Source organism: Leopardus geoffroyi, chromosome C1 (genome assembly GCF_018350155.1).
Source record: "Leopardus geoffroyi isolate Oge1 chromosome C1, O.geoffroyi_Oge1_pat1.0, whole genome shotgun sequence".
In the NCBI taxonomy this organism is placed as follows: Eukaryota; Metazoa; Chordata; class Mammalia; order Carnivora; family Felidae; genus Leopardus; species Leopardus geoffroyi.
In genome coordinates this window covers 41512696-41538899 of record NC_059328.1, presented here as the reverse complement: position 1 = coordinate 41538899, position 26204 = coordinate 41512696, and the positions used below count along the sequence as shown (strand labels likewise).

The 26204-nt window shown below is 38.7% G+C and overlaps 1 protein-coding gene across 11 annotated transcripts in view; it reads right to left on the bottom strand.

Moving 5' to 3' along the window:
• OSBPL9 (oxysterol binding protein like 9) overlaps window positions 1–26204 on the bottom strand; it is a 195014-nt gene that overhangs the window by 98259 nt on the left and 70551 nt on the right. For 9 of the 11 annotated variants that reach the window (XM_045477349.1, XM_045477353.1, XM_045477350.1 and 6 more), the window contains exon 3: window positions 19937–20015. The exons of the other annotated variants lie outside the window; for them this stretch is intronic. In XM_045477349.1, the coding sequence (XP_045333305.1) occupies window positions 19937–20015 (79 nt within the window). The remainder of the gene's footprint in view (window positions 1–19936; window positions 20016–26204) is intronic. 11 annotated transcript variants of the gene reach the window in all.

Here is a 26204-nt window from a genome sequence, read left to right as displayed (position 1 = left end):
TAAAGCCCTCAGTTTTAATTTCTAACCTGGTAAATATCTATACCTATATATCTATATCTATATCTATATCTATATCTATATCTATATCTATATCTATATCTATATCACCTACATAAACAAAAGCTCTTTGGTGAACTCAATAAATTTGTAAAGTGGTCTTGAGACCAAAAAGTATGAGAACCACTGGTGTATAATATATAAACATCCTATTAATTACATATTGATTGCTTCCTCCACTAAAATGTAAGCTTCTAGAAAGCAAAGGTTTGTCTTACTAGTTGTATTTCTACCACCTACCAAAGTGCCTTGCACATTTTATAGATACTCATTATGTATTTGTGCATGGGTACAGAATGAATGACTGGACTGATGCTGAATGAAAACAATCCACTTAGATAATCAGGTGGTTCCAAGTGCCACTGACTGTAATTTGTAACAAGTTTGGACAGGCTGGGTAGTCAGAGGGTCTCTTTTTAAAAGAAAATAGGAAAGAGGTGTGTAGAGAGAAAAACCAATTCACGTTAACTCTAAATCTAAAATAACCCAAGCCAATGTTTTGATATTCAGGTTTAAGAGCCATAGTTTAAATAAACTGCTTACCATAATAAGAGCAATGGTGAGATCCAATTAAGGAAAAGTCTATGTATGTTTCTATCAAAGCATCTATAACAGTATAATGCTTTTTTGTTTACATTTTTTCCACTTAAAATGTTTTTTAACATTTTTATTTATTTCTGAGAGGCAGGGAGAAGACAGAGTGTGAGTGGGGGAGGGGCAGAGAGAGAGAGGGAGACAAAGAATCCAAAGCAGGCTCCAGCCTCTGAGCTGTCAGCACAGAGCCCAACGCAGGGCTCAAACCCACGAACCACGAGATCATGCCCTGAGCAAGAGTTGGACGCTCAACTGAGCCACCCAGGCACCCCGATTTTTTCCTCTTCTTGCTCAACTGTGTATACACTGAAGTTTGGGATGGAGTCAGATGCATATTTTCTTAATTCTCAAAGCATAACATGTTCTTGGCAACTAATAAATATTTATAGGACAAGTGATAATTTGTCATCTTCTCAAATGATACATTTTCAATGAGGTCTCCTCACTAGTATATACCAAAGCATGGCTCCCCAAACCAGCATGGCCAATTCCCTGTATGCTGCTTTATCTTTTCTCCATTGTATTTACTCTTTCTAACATGCATGCATGTGTGTGTGTGTGTTTATTTACAGTCCATCTCCTGCCATAGGAATGTAAGCTCCACAAAAGCAAGGATCTTTGTTTTATTTATGGATGTAACCCAAACCCTGAGAATCATCCCAGGCAAACAAGTGTTCAATAAATATTTGCTGAATGAGGAGTAATGATCCATTGATTTCATTGTTAATTTCATGGTTTTTATATATGAAATCTAAAAATAGGTTGGATTTCCTTAAATCATTATTTCTGTTCAGTATCCTTTAAAGCTGCCACAATTGACTCCCTCAAAGATCTAGGAATAGTTTTAGCTGAAGTCTCCAGACTGATGAATAAAACATAAGCAAATATTTACAAAAGGGTTTCTCTCATCCCTACAAATTCTGCTTTGACTATCTGAAGCAATACTATGCTTCTCCTGGACACAGTCAGCATTGTATTGGGCAACTGGATATCTTTGATTCAGTCAAAACAGACAATGAAAATCAAATGTAGATTAATGGTTTTTTTTCAAATCATTCTACAATTACAGGCTTCTAAGTCAACTTATCCCTGGTAAATGAAAATCCTCACCAAATTTATATGTAAATATATCCTAATAATTTTAGCTCCAGCAGATGTTTCCTAACCACTTTCACTCCAGGTTTTAGTAAAGGGGTATTCCTTTATCTTAAATTTGAGAAAAATTCGGATTTGAGGGGCACCTGGGTGGCTCAGTCAGTTGAGTGTCTGACTCTTGATTTCAGCTCAGGGCATGATCCCAGAGTCATGGGATCAAGCCACACGTTGGGCTCTGCATTGAGCATAGAGCCCGCTTGGGCTTTTTTTTTTCTCTTTCTCTCTTTCCCCCTCTGCCCCTCTCCTCCGCTCATACTCTCTTCCTCTAAAATAAAAAATAATAAAGAAAAATTAGGATTTGAGTTTTCAATCTTAAAGATTTATAATACTGGGCAGGGGGTGGGGGGAATGTTAAGAATAGGATGGCTTGGGGCGCCTGGGTGGCGCAGTCGGTTAAGCGTCCGACTTCAGCCAGGTCACGATCTCGCGGTCCGTGAGTTCGAGCCCCGCGTCAGGCTCTGGGCTGATGGCTCAGAGCCTGGAGCCTGTTTCCAATTCTGTGTCTCCCTCTCTCTCTGCCCCTCCCCCGTTCATGCTCTGTCTCTCTCTGTCCCAAAAAAAATAAATAAACGTTGAAAAAAAAAATTAAAAAAAGAATAGGATGGCTTTAGGGTGCCCAGGTGGCTCAGTCAGTTGAGTGTCCATCTTCAATTTGGATCAAGATATTGTAGTTCATGAGATCAAGCCCGTATTAGGCTCTGTGCTGACAGTGCAGAGCCTGGAGCCTACTTCGGATTTTGTGTCTCCCCCCTCTCTCTGTGACTCCCCTGATAATGTTCTGTCTGTATGTCTCTGTCTCTCTCTCTCAAAAATAAACATTAAAAAAAAATAAGGGGCATCTGGGTGGCTTAGTTGGTTAAGCGTCCAACTTTGGCTCAGGTCATGACAGCTCAGAGCCTGGAGCCTGCTTCAGATTCTGTGTTTCCCTCTCTCTCAGCTCCTCCCCTCCTCACACTCTGTCTCTCTCTCTCTCTCTCTCAAAAATAAACATTAAAATTAAAAATTTTCTGTGGATAAAATGTTGTCAAACATTGCATGCTACAGAGAAATCCTTTGTGAAAGGAAGAGTCAGTTGATGCAGAGTTGATTGATTTATGTTACTTTAAATAAAATGCTTCAAGAGTTTTTTGAAAATAGATGTTATTCCTGCAAACTGTGGGTAGTGAAGCCCTTTAAGACTTAAAAAATATGCAAATATATCCTTAGGGTATAAAGTACAATAGAGGCATCTGCAGTATAATCTTACAATATTCCTAGTGAACAACTTTTCTAAAAGCTTCACTCTTTGCGCCCCCCACCCCCACCCTGGTAGCTCTCCAAGGAATTTTGCTCAGGCAGAGAGATACCAATAAGCTACTTCCCTCTTTCTCTATATTTAGCTATAAGCTATTAATACACTATCTTCACCATTCTTTAGGAAAACATATATTTCCAGACCAAGACTGCAGTATAAACTAAGACATTCCATAAGCTTTAACTTTATCTTGTAAAATACAATCTAGATATAGTAAAATGTTATTGATTCAGCCCTCCCCATAATTTAGGACTTGTAACAATTTATACCAAGTCATTATGCTTAAAACAATTCACTAAGTACAAAGTGTAAATAACATTAAAACAAATTCTTAATGATGATCTAACATGCTAAAAAAACATCAGACAACAATGTTAGCTTAGTTCTGGTGTCTGTACATAAAACTAGAAAAAGGCATTTTTTTCCAGATAGCCTATACTTCAGATTTGCTTCTCCCTGTCCACCATTATCCATCCTGTCCACATTACTAAAACTCAGCTATACATTGTATTTATGGAATTACCTTGATTTACCTCATTTACCTAAAAATGCACATTCCTAAAAGAAAAGGACTCCATTTGATTCATATTCAAAAGTTCTGCAAGATGGCTACAAACCTGTACAGAGAAAACATCGTCAAGAATCAATGCATATACTTCAAATAGTTATATTCTACTCATGGTCTTTCCATTAACAAATCAGGACATACCCTGTGCAAGTAAAAGTCAAACATTGCTCCCACATATCTGAGTACTTCTTTTCAAGCTGAAGTCACTGGTCTTGTGACTCTTTTTAAATGAAGATTGTTTTCTCAGAAATCTGAAGCTCCAAAGCTTCCTTCAGTGGGATAACTTCACATATTTTTCCTTAACAACTGCACTTAACCCTGATATATTCCAAAATTACACTTTCATCCAATAAAATAAAAGTCAGGGCATACATGTCCATAGCAGTAGGCACTGGTGACAGAGCAGTGAAAAAGACACACCTCAAAGGATGGTGCCACCATCCTCCCATTACTCTGTCAGAAAGCTGGGGGTAATTCTGAACTTCTTTTTCCTTACCCTCTAACATGCAGTTAGTCACCAAATTCTGTCATACATCTTCTGCGTTTATCCCCTCTGGGGATATTTCACAAAGGCCTTTATTCAAGCCCTCATCACCTTTCACCAAAGCATCTGCAGTAAGCTCCAAACTGGGCACCCTGACTCCAATCTCACTTCTCCCCAGAGCATCCTGCAAACGGCTCCCAGTGTTTTTTCAAAGCCATACATGTGATAATGACATTTCCCTGGTTAAAATATCAATGCCTCTCACTAATTTATAGAGACAATATTTTGATTTATCGTTCCGATACATGACACCTCTTTTTTTTTAAGTAATCTCTAGCCCCAACATGGGGCTAGAACTCACAACCCTGAGATCAAGAGTCACATGCTCCACTGACTGAGCCAGCCAGGTGCCCCCATGAGACCTTTGATGATCTATTTTAATTCCAGACTGAACTCATATCTCCTTCCCCTCAATTGCCATCTATTCTAAAACATGCTACACTCCTTACATTTCTCAAACAAGTTATCCTTTTTTATACTTCCAAGCTTTTGTACATATTTTCCCTGGACCTGGAATGCGTTTCTCCTTTCTCTGAAGTTTGGTAAAAGTTCTTTTTTTTTTTTCTTTTTGGCTTCTAAGCTCTGCCTATCCCATCTTTTCATCCTTCAAAATCTGCATCAAAATAGTCTCTTCTGTGATGCTTCGCTGACTCCACTAGTTCTCTTTTCTACCATTCCATATGCTCTATCACATTTACATTATACTATAATTATTGTTCTAAACTGTGTACCCTGGATAAATGATTTAGCATTCTATGCCTCAGTTTCCTCATAGTGGTCTCTCGGCATTAAAAAGGTTAAATGCGAAAATGCATGTAAACCTTTGGTACAGAACCTGTACCCAGCTGCTATCCTCATCATTGCCTTTCTAATAAATATTCCCAGTAGTCATTCTGGCTTCTCAATTTAATAACTGAGAGCTCCCTGAATTAGCAAGGAATGAGCGCTGCATCCTGGTATTATGCTCAGTGTGTGGCATTTTCAAGAACCTAATTTGGGTTACCTCTAGCCCAAACCCTAGGCTACAAAAAAGAGAAAAGAGAATCCCAGAAACAGCAGTATGACCATCAGCAAAATGAGGCAAAATAGAAAATAACAATAGCAACAGCCACTAATTTTTGAGCCCTGCTATTTGCCAGACATCATGTTGAGTATTTATATGCATTTTCTCTAATCTCACAACAATTCTGAAGGTTTATATTGCCCTCCTCATTTTGCTGGTGACCTCCTGCTCCACATTAGGCTTCTTAAGTAGCAGGACTTCCTCTGCAAAGGAGAAATAAACATGAGAACAAGTGGGATGCTCCCTCAGTTGACTATTAAAAGAACTCTGCACTCAGAACAAGAATAAAATTAAATATTTGACTCTCTACCCTTTAAATCCTTAAAGGGAATATTCCTGGCCCTTTCTCTGGCCAGTTTTCCAGGCCTCCCACACACCTGGAAACAGATTACTCACCTCATGCTTCATGCCATGACTCACACCACTGTCTTCTGACCAGTGTCCCTGTTCCCTTGCACTTGCTGGGCCCCTGCCCAGTGACAATGATACACTAAGTACAGGAGAAACTCTGACAATCAAACCACCTAATAGTATGAAAACACTAACTACTATCAGAGTTAGGAAGTATGCTGTATTGAGGAAGAGAAAACAGCAGTGAAGCTAGAGCTGCAAAGAGGCTACGGCATGGTGAAAAGAGAAGTCAATGTGGCTAAGAGTAACAGAGAGGAAAGGCATGAACAAGCAGCACTACGTAATGAAAATAGCATGTATTTGAATCCAGACTCGGCCACTTCTTATACATGTTACCTTGGATAAAAAGTCCTTCCAAGTCTGTTTCCGTATATATAAAATGATAATAAAAATATCATAAGCATGTACATAGGAGGATTACAGTGCCTAGCACATTATCTGCGACCTCAGATGAAGTGTTTGTTTCCTCTCCACTTCCTTCTTTTATTCATCTGAGGGTCACTTCTAAAATATAATCACCTTGGGGTGCCTGGGTGACTCCATCGGTTAAGCGTCTGATCTCATGGTTTCTGAGTTTGAGCCCCGCATTAGGTTCTGTGCTCACAGCTCAGAGCCTGGAGCCGCTTTGGATTCTGTCTGTCTCTGTCTGTCTGTCTCTCTCTCTCTCTCTGCCCTTCCCCCACTTGTGCTCTGTCTCTGTCTCTCAAAAATAAATAAATAAATGTAAAAAAAAAAATTAAAATATAATCACCTTAACCAGAAAAGGTATCCAATCATCCTCCCCAATATTTAAAAAAAACACAAAAAAACTCATTGATATCTGTTCACCACTTGACTTAAATCACCCACATGCAAGGGCTCAGCTCAATTCTCTCTCATATGATACTCTGATTCCTTCTATTAGTCACCCAAAACAGATGTCCTCATTAAAGCTGGCAACCCAGCAAAAATGCAGCTTCTTTACAGTTTTCTGAATTCTAATGATTTTTTCTGGGATATTAGTCAAACTCTTTTAGGTATCTCAATTTTAATATTAAGAAACTCTTAATATCCAAATTTAATATTAAGAAAATGCAATGATGAACTACAACTTCAATTTATATGCTGGACCGTTATGCATGGAGTACATTGATTAAAACATCATAATCATGAGAATGAATGTTCATAAACTGCATGTGGAGTTAATTAAGGAGGTTGAAAAGACAAAGATGACCTTGGCAGAATGAGCATTTTCTTAGAATTCATCAGCTAGTTAGTTATCTAAAAGTAAAACAAGTGCAGTCCAGGCATTACCAGAATACAGAGCTTAACTGAGGGATATTTAACCTGGAATCAGAGAACTATATGAAACTGCAACCAGAAAACCTCCTCTATAATGATTTTCAAAATGTGAGATCCTTGAGGATAAGCACTTTGCTTTGCTCACTACTTTATACTCAGAAACTAGCCTAGTGCCTAGCATACAATAAGCACTCAAATATTTGTTGACCATAAAAATGAACGAATACATGAATAGAGGAAAGAAATAAATTTAAATACTGGTATTTTCTCAAAAAAGTGCCCAGGAGCTGCCTGCGGCAGAGCTCTAAGCCTTCCATCCCTCTTGTTTCAACCAGAGCAGCTCTACTTTTTTCTATCTCCCATTTAGGCTTTTAAACAAGATTGCATTTGTAAAATGCTTTCATTAAAAGTTTGAAAACCATGGAAAATCTATCATTATCACTCCCTTCCTTGAACTATTAACTTACAAGTACATAAAAATTAATGTGTAATTGTCCCTCAAATTACTGTTGAGTTCCCCAAATTTCTTGAGGTATGACATTACATTTTATATAAGCAGTATTTGCTTATTCAAGTTTCATATAATCTACACTTTCTTGTAGACCAACTCTTCAGAGGAAAATCTGAATTTTCTTATATCAAGCAACAAATGGACATTTTGTGCCACTACTATGTGCAAAGTCTGCCATGCAACAATTTAATTCTTGCAGCATCACCCTCTCCACTTGAAGAGCAATGCTCATGCAACCACGTTAATATATTTGGCATTCTAGTCTACCCTTCTTTTAATTAGAGGAAAAATAGAAAAATTAAGTGTCAATAGGAATGATAATAAAATTTTATAAACATAATATAATTGAGTAATCATTGGGCATGCTGAAAACAGTAGATTTTTATCATCAGTGGAACACTTCTTAGACTTTGGCAATAAGACTTTGGTCTACTGCCTATATGGCTATTTTTGAAGAAAAGGAAATAAAATGTACGAATACATCTTATGAATAAATACTATGTCTAAGAGGCAAGGTGTCATTACGGACTCTGTAGTAAGTGGTAGGAATATATCCCCCTTCTACCCTGCAAATCTTTGTGCAACTCACATGGTTTACTTTCATGCAGATTTTCAAGTACACATTATGTACTAAAGTAAGGAAATGATTTCCTTTACATGTCTTTATATACTCTTCACACTAACACCTTACCAAGTCATGTTCCAAACTGGGTAAAAAAGATGACAATGTCTATTAGCAATTTCTCAGACAGTAGGGTTAATGAATGAACCTGTTTTCTATTCTCTTTCAAAAAAGAATATGAGAGGGGCGCCTGGGTGGCGCAGTCGGTTGGGCGTCCGACTTCGGCCAGGTCACGATCTCGCGGTCCGTGAGTTCGAGCCCCGCGTCAGGCTCTGGGCTGATGGCTCAGAGCCTGGAGCCTGTTTCCGATTCTGTGTCTCCCTCTCTCTCTGCCCCTCCCCCGTTCATGCTCTGTCTCTCTCTGTCCCAAAAATAGATGGACGTTGAAAAAAAAAAAAAAAATTTAAAAAAAAAAAAAAAAAAGAATATGAGAAAAAGATGAGCACACCACCAACAACAAAATGGACAAAGGAATTAATGAGTTACCAAAAAAGAAATAAACACATTAAAAAACACTTTTGAGAAGGGCCACTGGGTTGATATTCTTTTAAAATGGTATTACCAAGGGGGCACCTGGGTGGCTCAGTCGGTTGGGTGTCTGACTTGGGCTCAGGTCATGATCTCGAAGTTTGTGGGTTCAAGCTCCACATCGGGCTGTGCTGACAGCTCAGAGCCTGGAGACTGCTTCAAATTCTGTGTCTCCTCCTGTTTCTGCCCCTCCCATGCTCATGCTCTCTCTGTGTCTCACAATAATAAATAAACATTTAAAATTTTTTTTTAAATAAAAATTTTTAAAAATGATAATACCAAGGGCGCCTGGGTGGCACAGTCAGTTGAGCGTCTGACTTCAGCTCAGGTCATGATTTCACAGTTTGTCAGTTCGAGGACCGCATCAGGCTCTGTGCTGAATGCATGGAGGCTGCTTGATATTCTGTCTCCCTCGTTCTCTGCCCCTCCCCCGCTTGCTCTCTACCTCTCTTTCAAAATAAATAAAAATAAACTTTAAAAAAAATTATCAAAACAAAGAATTATGTTGATTTCCTACCTTTACACAAAGCCTTTAAATTGTTATTTATTTGGTTTCAAGGAGAGGTTATCATGTACATATCAAAAATATATAACTACAAAGGGAAATTTTTTAAAAAGTCATTAATGAACACAAGATAATGGAATCTGTTTACTAATAATAAGAAGGCTGAGATAATTTTTTTTTGAGAGAGAAAGAGAGCACACACATGATTCAATCTCACAACAGTGAGAGATCATGATCTGAGCTGAAGTCAAGAGTGGACACTTAACCAACTGAGTCACCCAGGCACCCTTCAGATGATTATTTTCTTTAATGTTTATTTATTTTTGAGAGTGAGAGCACAGGTGAGCAGGGGAGAGGCAAAGACAGAGGGGAGACAGAGGATCCCAAGTGACACACTCTCCCCACTGCCAACCCCCACCCCACTGCCCTTTCGCTGATGACAGCAGAGAGCCCCATGCAGGGCTCGAACTCCAGAACTGTGAGATCATGACCTGAGCTGAAGTCAGACGCCTAACCAACTGAGCCACCCAGGCGTCCCAAGATGATTATTTTTAAGCAGAAGGCACTTAAGCCTGCAACCAAGGTTACTCTGATGATGTACTGTCTGTTCTTCTAAATGATTAATGATGAGGATGTATCATGCTGCATTGACTAATGTTAATGCAGTAGGGGCAATGATGCCCTAATACACTTGATCAATATAGCTTTCCTGAATTAAACACTTTCTTTCACCACTGGGCTGATTTGTAGTAATTCTGCAAGCTCTAATGGACTGAGTTGAAAAGGTCAGCTATCAGCCCAAGCACAGATGACTTCCACTAAGATACAATTCCTGAAGATTCTTCTAATTTAGACATTTTTTATGTCTAAAAAATGTATTTGGTCTTATGCAACTTGCATTGCTTTAAAAATACATCCAAATAAATTTGCAAACCAATTTCATACTTGAAATAATTTTGGAGAACATACTGTCTAAATGAGGTCTTCAGTAAAGTCTTTGAAAGTAAAGGATTTTATGAAGACCTAATCACATCTTTAAAAAATTTAGATTTTTCACACACCAGGTTTGCTTAAGGCAAAACAAACACCCCTAGTATGTAGGTTAGGACACAGTAAGAGACAATCTAAGAACAAAGCCAAGTCACTTGACTCTTTGTGTCTCGTTTCACTCATATATAAATTGGAGATATTCCATCTAATGTGTAGGGCTGTTAGGAGAGTAAACTGGAATAACATGTAAAACCACAGAATCCAGACCAATGGCTCTCAAACTTCAGGGTGCATCAGAATCACTACACAGGGCCCATTCCCAGAGTTTCTGATTCAGCAAGTCTGGGGTCAGGCCAGAGATTATGTTTCTTACATGTTCCCAGGTGATGCTAATCTTGCTGGTCTGGTAGCACACTTCAAGAACTAGAGAGACCTTATCTAGAGAGACCTGAGCGCTAATCTACCAATCCTGGACTCTTAGCTTCTCTAAAACTCAGCTTCTCTAACTCTAAAACTATGTTTGTTGTTGTGGAGTTTAGGAACTATGGAAGTAATGTACAGTGCCTGTTGAACACTGTGCCTGGTTCATGATAATAATATCCTAGATATTTAGTACTAGTAATAGTGGTACTTGTTACCACCATCACTACTATACTATTTATACTAAGTAATGGAACATATAGAACATTAACATCACAAAAATTTTTAATTGCATTAAACTGCACTGTAAATTAAAAGTTCCTTATATTTTACATTAATTCCTTTCCTGATAAAATTATAAAAATTAATTATAAACTAGTTACAAATCTCTACAATAACTTTTTTGTAGCAGTTAAGAGAACAGATCTAGAGCACAACTGTTTGTGTTCAAATAACAGTTCTGCCTTACAAAACCTATGTGTCTGTGGCCCTCAGTTTCTTTATCTGTAAAATAAAAACAGTATTAGTACCTAAGATCATGAGAACTGAGTTAAAGGAAGTAAACTCTGAACAGTGTTGGCATAAAATAAACATCCAATAAATGTAGCTATCATTATTATTATCCCAAAACGCTAACAGTAACATTGTAAATCATTATATATATGTATATGCATATATATATATGTCATTATATATCATTATATTATATACCATTATATATATGCACATATATATACATATGTATATATATATACATATACATATTAAAGCATTAAATAATGGGAATGCAAGCTGGTGCAGCCACTCTGGAAAATAGTATGGAGGTTCCTCAAAAAGCTCAAAATAGAACTGCCCTATGACCCAGCAATTGCACTACTAAGCATTTATCCATGGGATACAGGTGTGCTGTTTCAGAGGGACACATGCACCCCAATGTTTATAGCAGCATTATTAACAATAGCCAAAGTATGGAAAGAGCCCAAATGTCCCTCAATGGATGAATGGATAAAGAATATGTGGTATAGGGGCGCCTGGGTGGCGCAGTCGGTTAAGCGTCCGACTTCAGCCAGGTCACGATCTCGCGGTCCGTGAGTTCGAGCCCCGCGTCAGGCTCTGGGCTGATGGCTCAGAGCCTGGAGCCTGTTTCAGATTCTGTGTCTCCCTCTCTCTCTGCCCCTCCCCCCGTTCATGCTCTGTCTCTCTCTGTCCCAAAAATAAATAAACGTTGAAAAAAAAATTAAAAAAAAAAAAAAGAATATGTGGTATATATATACTATGGAGTATTATTCGGCAATCAGAAAGAATGAAATCTTGCCATTTGCAACTATGTGGATGGAACTGGAGGGTATTATGTTAAGTAAAATTAGAGAAAGACAAAAATCATATGACTTCACTCATATGAGGATTTTAAGAGACAGAACAGATGAACATAGGGAAGGGAAACAAAAATAATATAAAAACAGGGAGGGGGACAAAACAGAAGAGACTCATAAATATGGAGAATAAACAGAGGGTTACTGGAGGGGGTGTGGGAGGGGGGATGGGCTAAATGGGTAAGAGGCACTAGGATTCAACTCCTGAAATCATTGTTGCACTATACGCTAACTAATTTGGATGTAAATTTAAAAAAAATAAAAATAAAAATAAACCTCAACATAAAGAAAAAAAAACCCTCACCTAAGATGGAATATATAATCTGAATATTCCAATAACTATTAAAAGAATTGAATTCATAGTTTATCTAAAAAAAAAGCATTAAATAGACTCAATGTTATTTGAAGGTAAAATTTAAATAACTGGGTATTTTTCTAATTATTAGTGTGAACTACAGACTATCTAGTCTTCTATTATTAGGTTGAGTCATATGAACTGCTGACATGCAACTAATAAATACAGTACTGGCATAGGTTCAGAGTAATTGCTTTCATCCCAATCTCTCTGATCATTCTTTTGGGCCTATTGATGGTTCCACTCTAGTGTGCTCCAAGGTTTGGTCCTCAGCTCTCTCCTTTTTTAAGTTTATTTTTATTTATTAAGAGAGAGATAGAGAGCAAGCAGCGGAGGAGCAGAAATAAAGAGACAGAATCCCAAGCAGGCTCTGTGTTGTCAGGGCAGAGTCTGATGCAGTGCTTAAACTCACGAACCGTGAGCTCATGACCTGAGCTGAAGTCAAGAGTTGGATGCTTAACCAACTGAGCCACCCAGGTGCCCCCTCAGCTTTCTTCTCCTTCAGATCTCCCAGAAGGTTCCTAATGACTATTCTATGGTTTTAATCAGAGACTGAAAATACAGAGAGGTTTTATCTAGCCACAGATGCATTTCATTGGCCTACATAGTTTGTTGTTATTGTTTAATTTGGAGATCTAACACACACATACGCAAACTCCTACCCACACACACAAAAAAATTGGATTCTGGCTTCTCTTGAAAAACTGGACAATCTGGCAACACTGGACAAGCATTAGCAGAAGCCTACAACTGTCTGGAATAGCAACTAACTTCCAACAGGGCATGAGTTTTCCAAATTGCTAAAGTCTTCAGTTAGCTTTACTCTTCACTCATTTATTTACCTGCCTAGCTCTTAGGCATTCAATTTTTCAACTGCTAATTCTACTTACTAGCAATGTGCTGATAAGTACCAATCTCTATCTTCAGCCCAGACTCAGATCCAGTTGCCATCCCCATCTATACCTATGTGTCCCACAGACATAAGTCCCTTACCATCTCTGTTCCCCTAGTTTCTCTACCTCAGATATTGACAAATCCAAACAGTATGCCAAGCCAAGAATGTCACCTTTACTACAATCATTTTCTCACTTCCCATTTCCCAGCAGTCACCAGTTTCTACAGATGCACCTCCTAAAAATCTCAAATCTATTTCCTCTTCTCCTTCCCCATTACTACCGCTTTCCCATTCAGGCCCTTATTAACAATCACAGCTACTCATCTAAAGCCCATGTCTCACTCTGTCTCTTCTCTGCTTAAAACTCTGCTTCACTTGGGGCGCCTGGGTGGCGCAGTCGGTTAAGCGTCCGACTTCAGCCAGGTCACGATCTCGCACTCCGTGAGTTCGAGCCCCACGTCGGGCTCTGGGCTGATCGCTCAGAGCCTGGAGCCTGTTTCCGATTCTGTGTCTCCCTCTCTCTCTGCCCCTCCCCTGTTCATGCTCTGTCTCTCTCTGTCCCAAAAATAAATAAACGTTGAAAAAAAAAAACAAAACTCTGCTTCACTGGTTCTTCACTGATCTCAGGATAAAATATAACCTCTTTATTTTAGATGTAAGCTTCTGCCTATATCTACAGCCTCATCTTCCCATTGTTCTAACAGTACCAACCTTCATAGTTCTCTGAACACAGTGGCAGCATATTTCCATACCTCTGCACATGCTACAACATCCCTCAGCCTAACAAACTTGTCCAATCTTCAGAACTGCCACGGAGAGAAGGTAAGGAGGAAGCGGAGGGAAGCAGCGTCTGGTTACAGGAACCTTTTAATTTTTACATTAAATACTTTATTACAAAAATAATTACTTGGTAACAAAAAACCCTGCTCTTCTGTGAAACACTGAGTGACTGCCTTTTTTGTCTCTTCATTATTTTAGTGTCTTATACATATTTCTACCTCTACAGCGTATTTCACATTACATTACAATTACTTCTTTACAAACGCCTTGACATCATGGCCCAAGTCTTATTTACCAGTATATTCTCAATTCTGAAAACAGGGAGTTACACATACTATATACACAATTAATATTTGAATTCAACAGCCAGTCTATACCAAAACTACTTTCCATCCACTGTCTATGAGAGAATCTATATGCAAACAAGTTTGGCTGACTGATAGGAAAGGGTATCATTTTTTGCCCTTGTTCAAAAGAAAAAAGAGCCACCTTGTAAAGATAAATTGGCAACTATTTTTAATCTCTGACAAAGGACAGAATGAAGTTGTAGTTTTTAAACCTTTTTAAAGCTCTAACATGCTAGAACTGTAATTTCAATGATTACCTAAAGAAAAAAAAAAACCAGAGTATTTCTTTTTCAAATCCAAAGTTAATTTAAATTGACTTTCTTTTGATAATTTTATGGCATCTCTTAAAAATTGGAGACTTTCTGAAATAATAAGTTACCAGAACTGGGAATCATTGTAATAACAAGTAATCTATTGTTTTGGGGTAAAAAAAAATTTTTTGGTACAAATCCTCTTTATTATAAATAAATGATGTTTCAGGATATAGGATGTGGAGGGCAGCTAGAGATTTAAACCATAGTGAAAATGAAGGTGATAGGTAAAAACCTACCTATGTATATTTCCATACTCTTGACTATCTTTCTTGTTATTATGGACGAACTATCTGTGCTCTTAGAGGAAGGCAATGCCTCAGCTCTGTATTAGATCCCATCCTCTCTTGTGTTCTCAATAACACTCATCCAGCAACTCTCCCCTTTCTCTCTTGCATCAATTTTTCCCCTTTTACTGAATCACTGCTAACAGCATAAAAACATGCTATTATTTCTCTTATCAAAAAAATTTTTTATTCTCATCGTCCTCTCCAGCTACTGCTGTAGTTCAGTAATTTCAGCAGAACTTGAAAGCACTGTCTATACTTCCATCTTACAATTGTTCTTCTCAAGGTTATCAGTGAATTCCTAATTGTTAGAAGTCCTCTGATCACTTCATATCCCTCAACTTACTTGATCTATCAGGAGCATCTGACACAGTTGCTGATGCCTCTGCTCTCCTCTTTTAGAACACTGTCTCTTGGCTTCCAGGGTACTACATTCACCTGGTTTTCCTCCTTCTTTTTCATTGCTTCTTTTTAATCTCTTTTGCTAGTTCTACCTAAGCTCTGTGCCCTATAAGTAAAGGTTGGAGTGTTCGAAGGCTCATTACTTGGACCTCTCTTTTCTCTCTACACTTACTCCTAAGTTCTTGTGGCTCTAAATACCATCTATATGCCAATGACTTCCAAATTTACTTCTTCAGCATGAACTCCTCTCTCGAACTCCACACTTCAAGTGCCTACTTGACATCTCCATCTGGATGTCTGATAGGCATCTAGAACTTGTTTATAAACATGTCCAAGGCTAATAAGCTCCTGATGCCCACATCCTCTCTCTAAACTAGTTCCTCTCACAATCTTCCTCACCCCAGTTAATGGCATCTCCATTCTTGTGGCAAGTCAAAAAATCTTGGTGTCAACCTAGACTCCCTTATCTCACGTGCTGTAGTTTAACCTTTAAAATATAGTTATCATATGACAATTACTTAACAATATAAAAGGAACAAACTACCAGTACATGGAACAACATGGATGAATATTTAAAACATTATGTGGGGCGCCTGGGTGGCTAAGTCAGTTAAGCATCTGACTCTGGATTTCGGCTCAGGTCATGATCTCATGGTTCGTGAGTTTGAGCCCTACATTGAGCTCCCTGCTGCCAGTGTGGAACCTGCCTGGGATCCTCTCTCCCTCTGTCTGTGCCCCTGCCCCTGTTTATATATTAAACATAAACATATTTATTTTTTTTTCAACGTTTATTTATTTTTGGGACAGAGAGAGACAGAGCATGAACGGGGGAGGGGCAGAGAGAGAGGGAGACACAGAATCGGAAACAGGCTCCAGGCTCTGAGCCATCAGCCCAGAGCCTGACGCGGGGCTCGAACTCACGGACCGCGAGATCGTGACCTGGCTGAAGTCGGACGCTTAACCGACTGCGCCACCCAGGCGCCCCAAACATAAACATATTTATATAAATTTATAAATAAAATAAAACTTAAAAAACAAAAACAAAAACATTGTGCTGAGCTAAAATAAAACCAGACAAAAGAGAGGACATAATGTATGATTCCATTTGTGTGAAACTCTCCAAAAGAAAAATCTATAATGATAGAAAGTAGATCAGTGGTTGCCTGGGGCCAGTGGCTGAAAGTGGAGACTGAAAGAAAAAAGGAAATCTTTTGGATGACAAAAATGTTCAATATCTTGATTGTGGAAGCAGTTATGAGTAATAAATTTGTCAATACTCACTGAACTTCATAATGTGTATATTTTATCATATATTAATTATACCTCTATAAAGATTAAACATACATACATAATTCAACTATTTCTCACTGCCTCCCTACCCCCTGAGTTACCATGTGAGAGCTATATCAACTCTCTGGATGACAATAGCCTAACTAGTTTCCCTGCTTCTGTCCTTGCCTCCTGCATTTTATTCTCAACACAGTGGCCACATTGATACTGTTAAAAATTACATCATGTGACTCTTCTCAAAACCCTCTAACGGCTTCTCAGTAAAATTCAGCATCCTTACTCTGACATATGAGGCCTCACATGACCAGCTTCTCTGTTACCTCATAGATCTCATTTCCCACTACCCTCCCCCATGATTACTTGCACTCCAATCAGAGGTGGCCTCCCTGCTGCTCCTGAAATATAGCAGGCACACTCTTTTGCACTTCTTATTCCCTCTACCTAGGCATGATGTACTCCCTATTGCCAACCCCAATAAGGCCTTAAAGCTTGTTTCCTCACTTCCTTCAGGTCTTTCACCAAAGGGCACCATCTCAATGAGTCTTTCCCTGGCCACTCTCAAATTTCAGCACCTCTGTCCCCACATACACAACCTCACTTGTATTTCATTTTCTCCTTTCCTGCTTTATTTTTTTCTCCCCAGGCCTTAGCACTGTTTTATTTATTTGTATTTTACTAATATATATGTTACTTATATCTTATTGGCTTTCTCCTCTACCAGAATGGATGACCCAAGAGATAAGGAATTTTATCTGTTTTGTTCACTACTGTAACCCCAGATCTTAAAATGGATGTTGAATAAATGAATGTATCTCAACAAATTCTAGCTTTCCCTTTAATAGCTGATAGTAGGGGCGCCTGGGTGGCTCAGTCGGTTAAGCGTCCGACTTCGGCTCAGGTCACGATCTCGCGGTCCACGAGTTCGAGCCCCGCGTCGGGCTCTGGGCTGATGGCTCAGAGCCTGGAGCCTGCTTCCGATTCTGTGTCTCCCTCTCTCTCTGCCCCTCCCCCATTCATGCTGTGTCTCTCTCTGTCTCAAAAATAAATAAAAAAAAAATGTTAAAAAAAAATTTAATTGCTGATAGTAAGTAAAATTTACTTTATAGATGCATCAACTGATACTTTATTTGCTTTAAAAAATTCTGGTAAATTAAATAAAAACTTCAACACACTTAAACATATACAAATATATATCAGCCAAACTTGTTTTCAATTCTAATCAAGAATACAGAATCTATCAGGGGCGCCTAGGTGGCTTAGTCAGTTAAGCATCCAACTTCTGCTTAGGTCATGATCTCATGGCCCATGAGTCCAAGCCCTGCATCAGGCTGTGTGCTGACAGCTCAGAGCCTGCTTCAGATTCTGTGTCTCCCTCTCCCTCTGCCCTTCCCCATCTCACACTCTGTCTCTCTCTCTCTCTCTCAAAAATAAACATTAAAAAAAAATTTAAAAAAAGAATACAGAATCTATCAGACATTAAGAACTTTTTATCAAATTTTCAGAGAATTTCTTCTGAGTAAGGATCTATGTGAAATAACTCTCATTACTGCCAAGAATATATAGAATATAGAGTCCTGCTGAGTTCTTTACAAAAGCCAGATAATCTCATGTTGCCTGAAGCTTCCATTACTATTACAGTAGAGAAAACTAATCAGTTTGACAGTCCCAGAGCTAAGAATTAATTTTAAAGATACATATAACTCTTACTTACACTTGTCATTTATATCAATAAAAGAATTAAAGGAATTGCTTATTTTATAAGCAAACCACAGAAATATGGGACTATCAAACATAAGTAATTTAAAAGTTAGAAGGTACAGGTACCCTTACTCTAGAGGTCTGAGTCTCCTCTCCTTTAAATAAGCAAACAATACAGCTTCTGGAAGTCCAAAGGAGGTGTCTCCTTAATAACTGCAGAGGGGAAAATTCTATACTGCAGCCTTCACCTGCATCCAGCAGCTATTACTGGAAACACATTAAAGTATTCATATTCACTCAAGTGAAGAGTTTCAGTGTGGGGGTGTTATCTACTTTAGTTTATGAGCAGCATTATATATTCAACCTAAAAATAAAGGCCCCGAGCTTTCATAATAAGATTTAAAATGTTTTGTAAAGTTAAATGCAGTGGAAAATTTCAGAAAGGATTATTAGTTAAGCAGCTCTGAATAAAGAGTATGACCAAACACAGTAAATATTTTAAGGATGTTTTTTCCTGAAAGCATTAGGTATATCACTATTGAGTTATATTGGTTTGTCTTCATCGTATATAAGCTGCATCTTTCATTTCTATGTGTCAATTTCTTAAACAAGACAATGAAGTAAAATAACTTCACCTATACTATCCTAGCATGGAAGGACAATAGCTGTCTCAACATCTCGTATAATATATCCGGTCACTGACTTCATAACCCAAAACATTTTTAAGCTATCAATTTATTTAATATATTTATTTACACTGGTACACCTAGCATCTATCATAGTGCATTGTCACTTGTAGTTCAGAGAAACTGCTAACGTATCCAAACCTTCTCATTTCTAAGTTCCATGGACTGCTTTAACATAAAATAGAGGTTACTCTGGATAGGCAAAATGACAAAACCATTAGTAACAAAGCTAATAGACATTCCTAATAGATGAGAGGTACATTATACATGAAAGGTACATCATTAAAATTGACTTTTATTTGCTGGTTTAGTTTTCAAAGCAAGATGAAATGAGAATGATCATACAGTACCTTACCCTTTCTACCGGTGAACCATAGCATGCAATGCCGAAACATAGCAGTGGCAGATGGCATTGGTGTTATTAACTATAAAAAGGATAATAGCAGAGAAATGACGGCTGGCAGACAACACACAGAAATGCAGATGTAATGAATGCAAACTTGCAGTTCTTGAAGCAAAGCAAAACCTTTAAGCCAAAGGTTGCCACTAGCTTCAATTTAATTTACATTTTGAGTTTTACCCAGACAAACACTGCAACCTTCACAATCAGTCTTTAGACTCTTCATGCAGAAGCAGAACCATACTCCTCGATAAAGAAGATCAGCAACCTTCTGTAAACACAAGCCAGCAGCAGCAGCAGCCCATTACTTTCTCCCTTCACTGATTTTTATCCTTTAAATTTTTAATCTCCAATTGCAGCCAGATCCACAGTCGTTTCAAACAGATCTGTATCCACTGCAGATACAAATCCCTGCCTAACCTGCAGTACCACTTCATCCAGAACGTTCCTGTGCACTCATTCATGCAGATCAGTTGCAAAACCATTCAAGTCATCCAGCAAACAACCCAAAAGAGAAGGAAAGAAGCAGTTGGGACTGTGAAGAGAAAGAATCTCTTCTTTCAGCTCACCCTGGAAATGGAAGGTTTTCTGATCAACAGTTATTGTGAAGGTGCTGTCGTCCTCATCGTCTATACCAATCACAGCTCCCTGTGAAACAAAGAGCAAAATCCCAATAAGGCAAACAATGACATCAGCAATATTCACTACTGCTACAGCCCTGGAATGCTTAATGCACCGAGGACACTGGCAGTAAGCTAGACACAGAAAAGGGGAATCTGAGACCGTATTTTTGCTTAGGGAGGAAGAACTAAAGGAGAGGGGATGGCAGGGCACTGTAGTACTCTGCATGGCTACCTTCTATCCTTGCATAAGGGGCATGGTTGTGGTGAGGGGGAGGGGACAAACATAGAAGCTGAGTCTAGAATCTGTGTTTCAGAGTCAGCCACTGAGGCTTTCTGAGCTTTGGACTACTCTCTAAAATTGGGGGGTCAGAAACCTCCACCTCACCCAGTTGTTGTGAGGCCAAAGAATGCAGGTCCTCTTCAGCAGGCTGCTTTGTGTTACACTTCTTAGTGCAGAAATGTCAGGTAACACTTGCTTCAAAACACTACCCCAATCAATTCTTCCCAGTGTGCCCCCATTTATACATGGCTGTGCAACTGCACTTTCCACTTTCTGCTATAATTTTCTGTTCATATGTCTGCCTCCTCCCACTGAAGTGCCATGAGATCTTGGTTTGTCTACATTATTTATTTTGGTACATGACCCTTAAGTACACATCCAAGCTATGTTTTCTAATAAAAGCATGAACAACTCTCCAAAGACAGGGGAGGAAGGGAATGCATTTGTAAGTTGTTTGTACCAAGAAAGTGGATAGGCTGGGTTTTAAACTTTTTTTGTGTTCAACCTCAAGTAGCTCATGAAGACAACAGGAATTAAGAGACAGGAAGCTACTCAAAACAGGGAGTGTAATATTATAATCAGTGTCCTTAAGAAGTGTTAAAGTATTCTAGAGAGAGAAGCTAGAGAACCTGAGTTGGCAAAATGCCCCAGGATGGTTACAAAAGTAACAGTGTGCCACAGACAAAACCAGGACCTTGAAAATGGGGGATGAAAAGAATCAGGGGGCCAAAATACCTAATCCCATGAAAAAAGGCTACTCCTATTACAAGAGGATTAGGGAATAGAGCCAAACATTTATTAAATCTCTTCTCAGAGGCCATCTGGATAAACCCAAACTATACGCAACCCCACTGACCTGAATTATCTTATTCTTCAGTTTTGGATTGGGTTAGGATTGTTACCCCATTTTCAGATAAGGAAAGTATCTCCTGAGAGTATAATGACTTACCCAAGATCACACAAAGAATGAATGTCAGAACCAGAACCACTGACAGGATACCTACTTATTCCATGACAGCAAATATAGACACATTTCAGTGGGTAAGCAAGTGTGGGAGTGGATCTTTCTGGTTAACTGAGTTAGATGTATCAAATATTTGCTAAGTCACAATTAAATACAAGGGGCGCCTGGGTGGCGCAGTCGGTTAAGCGTCCGACTTCAGCCAGGTCACGATCTCGCGGTCCGTGAGTTCGAGCCCCGCGTCAGGCTCTGGGCTGATGGCTCAGAGCCTGGAGCCTGTTTCCGATTCTGTGTCTCCCTCTCTCTCTGCCCCTCCCCCGTTCATGCTCTGTCTCTCTCTGTACCAAAAATAAATAAACGTTGAAAAAAAAATTAAAAAAAAAAAATACAAAAATATGTGCTAGATACAGCTCTGTAATATGTAACAACAGTCCCTGCCTTCAAGGCACATATACTTCAGAGGAGGAGATAAAACATGCAAAGAGGTGAGTATAAAACAAGGCAAAAAATGATCTCTACATCGATGAACTTTGAAAACATCATGCTAAGAGAAAGAAGCTAGTCATAAAGGACCATAAGGTATAATTCCATTTATATGAAATGTCCAAAACAGGCAAATTCATAGAGACAAACAGTACATTAAAGTTTGCCTAGGGTTGTGGGGAAGCGAAGAAGTGGGGTAAAATAGGGAGTGACTGCTAACAGGTATGGATTTCTTTTTTTTTTTTTTTTTTTTTTGTAATGTTTTATTTATTTTGAGAGAGAGCATGAGCAAGGGAGAGACAGGCAGAGGGGAGCAGAAGATCTGAAGTGGGCTCTGCACTGACAGCACAGAGTCCGATGCAGGGCTTAAACTCACAAACTGTGAGATCATGACCTGAGCTGATGTCAGACACTCAACCAACTGAGCCACCCTGGTGGCCCGCAGATAGGGGTTTCTTTATGAAAACATTCTAAAATTGATTGTAGGAATGGTTGCTTGACTCTGTGAATATACTAAAAACAATGAATTGTATACTTTAAATGGGTGAATTGCACTGTATGTGAAATATATCTCAACAAAGCTGTTATAAATCACCCCAATCCCAAATGTCTGTTCTTTCTTTTGGATCCCTTAATGTAAGTTTACCATTTACCTGGTCAACTCAGATGGAAACCTCTAGGTTCTACACATGTCCTCCTTCATTCCATCCCCATAAGTTGTGCTCATTCCACCCTTGAACCATAATCTCAAATATGTCAATTCTTCTCCATCTATGAATTGCCAACACCCGAATTCAGGCTCTCATAACTACATGCTTGATAAGGCAATCTGTCTCCCTTCAGTCTGGCTACCTTTTTAGTCCAGTCTTTTGCTATTGCTAGAGTAATATTTCTAAACTACAGAGTCTCACAAGAGAAAAAGATGTTTAAAACCTTCCTTGGGTCTCTGAACTAAGAGATAAAGTCAACATTTCTTCATAATGCCAATCAAGACTGTTCAAAATCTAACTAACTTAGGAAACTAACCTTTCCACTGTTATCAACTAGACCCTTCCTCCTTACCACACACAAAGGCCCTGTACATACAGCCCCAACATTTCTTCCACGCACTGGGGGGAAAAAAACTAAACACACCAATTAATTTCACTTTTTTATGTCCTTTCTTATGCTCAATTACCAACCATTTATGAAAAAAAGCAAAACCCCACATCTCCCCCTAGCTACAACCTCCTTTTTCACAAAGGAGTTTTTTTTTTTTTTCTTTTTAATGTTTACTTAACTTAGAAAGAGAGAGACAAAGTGCAAGAGGGGAAGGGGCAGAGAAAGGGAGACACAGAATCCAAAGTAGGCTCCAGGCTCTGAGCTGTCAGCACAGAGCCCAATGCAGGGCTTGAACTCACAAACCTCGAGATCATGACCTGAGCCGAAGTTGGACGCTTAACTACTCACCCAACCAGATACCCCAAGAATCAAACATTTTTTTAAAAAAACTTTTTAATGTTTATTTATTTTTGAGAGAGAAAGAGGGACACAGTGTGAGTGGGGGAAGAGCAGAGAGAGAGAAAGACACAGAATCTGAAGCAGGCTCCAGGCTCTGAGCTATCACCACAGAGCCTCAGGCAGGGCTCGAACTCACAAACTGTGAGATCATGATCTGAGCGGAAGTCAGATGCTTAACCAACTGAGCCACCGAGGCGCGCCCCCCCACCCCAAGAATTAATTTTTTTTAATGTTCGTTGTTTATTTTTGAGACAGAGAGACAAAGCATGAGCAGGTGAGGGGCAGAGAGAGAGGAAGACACAGAATCTGAAGCAGACTCCAGGCTCTGAGCTATCAGCACAGAGCCTGATGTAGGGCTTGAACTCACAAGCCGTGAGATCATAACCTGAACAGAAGTTGAATGCTTAACCGACTGAGTCACCCAGGCACCCCTCACAAAGGAGCTTTTTAAAAATTGTCAGTCTTAACCTTTCATCCACTCCTGCAATCTAGCTTCTTTCCCACCACTGCACCAAACTACAGTCGCACAGTTCTCCAATGACTGCTTTAGTACTCTCTAGTTATGTCATACACCACCAGTCTAAAGCACTGTTGCTGCTGCTCACCGCTTCCTTCTTGAAACTCTCCTTCAATGGCCCTTAATTACCTAAGCTGTGCTTCAGAAATATTTCTACTTAAGTACCTTTGACAACCTATACAGGAGAAAGTAGTCTTTTGTCGCCCATTATAATTTATCTCTCCTGTGTCCAAATGCTTCTGTGAAGACTCTGGAAGATAGCTAACAATCTCCCAGTCCAGTTGGGTCTTGCCATTATCCTGAACATTCTTCAACATACAGATGTACAATTCATTTGACAATCTGGCCTCCCAGTTTCCTGATTTGTTCAACTCAAATAAACTTCACTGCCATTCTCCTTCAGTCACTCATTCCCAATGGCAATACACCTGCACTACCCAATATAACAGCCATTAGTCACACATGGGTAGTTAAATTTTAATTAAAATTTAAAGTAAGTTACTCAGTCACATTTCAAGTGCTCAATAGCTACTACATGCGGTTAGTGGCTATGAAACTAAGTGCAGATACAGAATATTTTAATAATTGCAAGAAGTCTACTGGACAGTGAGTGTTGCCCTAGATCTTGTCATCATAGAGACCTAAATCATAATAAATAGTTAATACTGCCTGTTACTGAATATTTTCAATGACCCAGGCACTATAAGCATTTTATATATTCTTTATCATTTGAAAACAACAACTTCATATTGAAAGGTGACATATACATAAATCATAACCCTACAAGCTTAGTGAAAAGAAGTTTCCTTTGTAACCTTTCTTAATCATTAGCCCCACTCTCCATTCCAAAGGTAAATACTATCTTTCTTTCCAACATTACAAATTATTTTTGTCTGTCTTTGAACTTTATACAAATGGACTTCTGCAATATACTTTCTTTTGTGTCTGGCTTCTTTCATTTAACATAATGCTTGTGAAATGCATCACAGCTATTGTATATAGCAGTAGTTTGTTCACTTTTATTGTTATATATAGTATTCCTTTGTATGGATTTTCCACAATTTATTTACAGTCCCATTGTAGATGGATATTTATGTTGTCTCCTGTTTTTGATTCATAGGATCATGCTGCTAAGGCATTCTTATGTATCTCTCTCATTATACATATGCTTATATTTTTATTAGGTACATATCTAGGAGTAAATTTGCTAGGTCATAGGATATCTACATGCCAATTTTATTTTTTTTTTATTTTTTAATTGTTATTTATTTGTAGTTTGAGAGAGGGAGGGAGGGGGGACAGAAAGAGAGAATGGGGGAGAGAAGGAGAGAAAGAGAGAAAAATCCCAAGTGGCTCCACGCTCAGCATAGAGCCTGATGTGAGGCTCAATACCACAACCTTGGGACCATTACCTGAGCCAAAATCAAGAGTCAGATGCCCAACCAACTGAGCCACCCAGGCACCCCTATTTATTTTTTTAAATAGGCTCTATGTCCAATATGGGGCTTAAACTCATGACCCTGAGATCAAGAGTCACGTGCTCTACCAACTGAGCCAGCCAGGCACCCTTGCACATGCCAGTTGTAAAAGATACTGTCAAATAATTCTCAAAAGTGGCTGTGCCAATTATACTCCAACCAATGGCATACAAAAGTTTCAACTGCTCCACATCTTCACTAACATTGTTGTACTTTAGTCATTCTGGCAGGTGAGTAGTGCTATCTTATAGTGGGTTTAATATACATTTCATTTCCCTGATAACTCATGAGGTTAAGTATCTTTTCATGTTTCTTGGCTATTTCAATATCCTCTTGTGAAATAGTGACAAGACTGGACGATTATTTTATAATTATCTGTAGAAGCTTTTTACATATCTTGGATATGAACCCTTCTCTAGTTATGAATTAGGCAAGTATCTTCTCCCATCCTGTTGCCAGTCTTTGTATTCTCATAAAGATGTCCATGAAGAATTCTTAATTTTAGTGTAGTACAATGTATTAATTTCATACTTTATGATTGGGCTTTCTGTGTTTTAAGAAGTCTTTCCCAATCTCAAGGCCATGAAAATATTCTCTCCAACGTTATCTTTTAGAAGTCTTTACATATGGATATCAGGCAAAGTAAATCCTCCACCTTTTTTCTCTTGGCCTTTATAAGTTATAAATCAACATCAGCACCACAGTCAATGCCCAGGTCCCCCTAGGCCACCAGGTGAGAACAAGTCACCATTTCTACTGGGGGTCTGTTGGTTGACTGAGATGGCAGGAATCAGAAGTGGGTGTTCTTGGTCCTTTATAAATCTGAATAAGCAGAACAAGTTACACAAAAACTTGCTAGGATTCTGATGGAATGAACTGGGACTGCCAAATATTTAAGTCTCTTTACATTTCAATGTTTATAGTTTTCTGAGTAGAGGTCTTGTCCACCTTTCATTAATGTTTATTAAGTAATTAATGTTTTTGATGCTATAGTA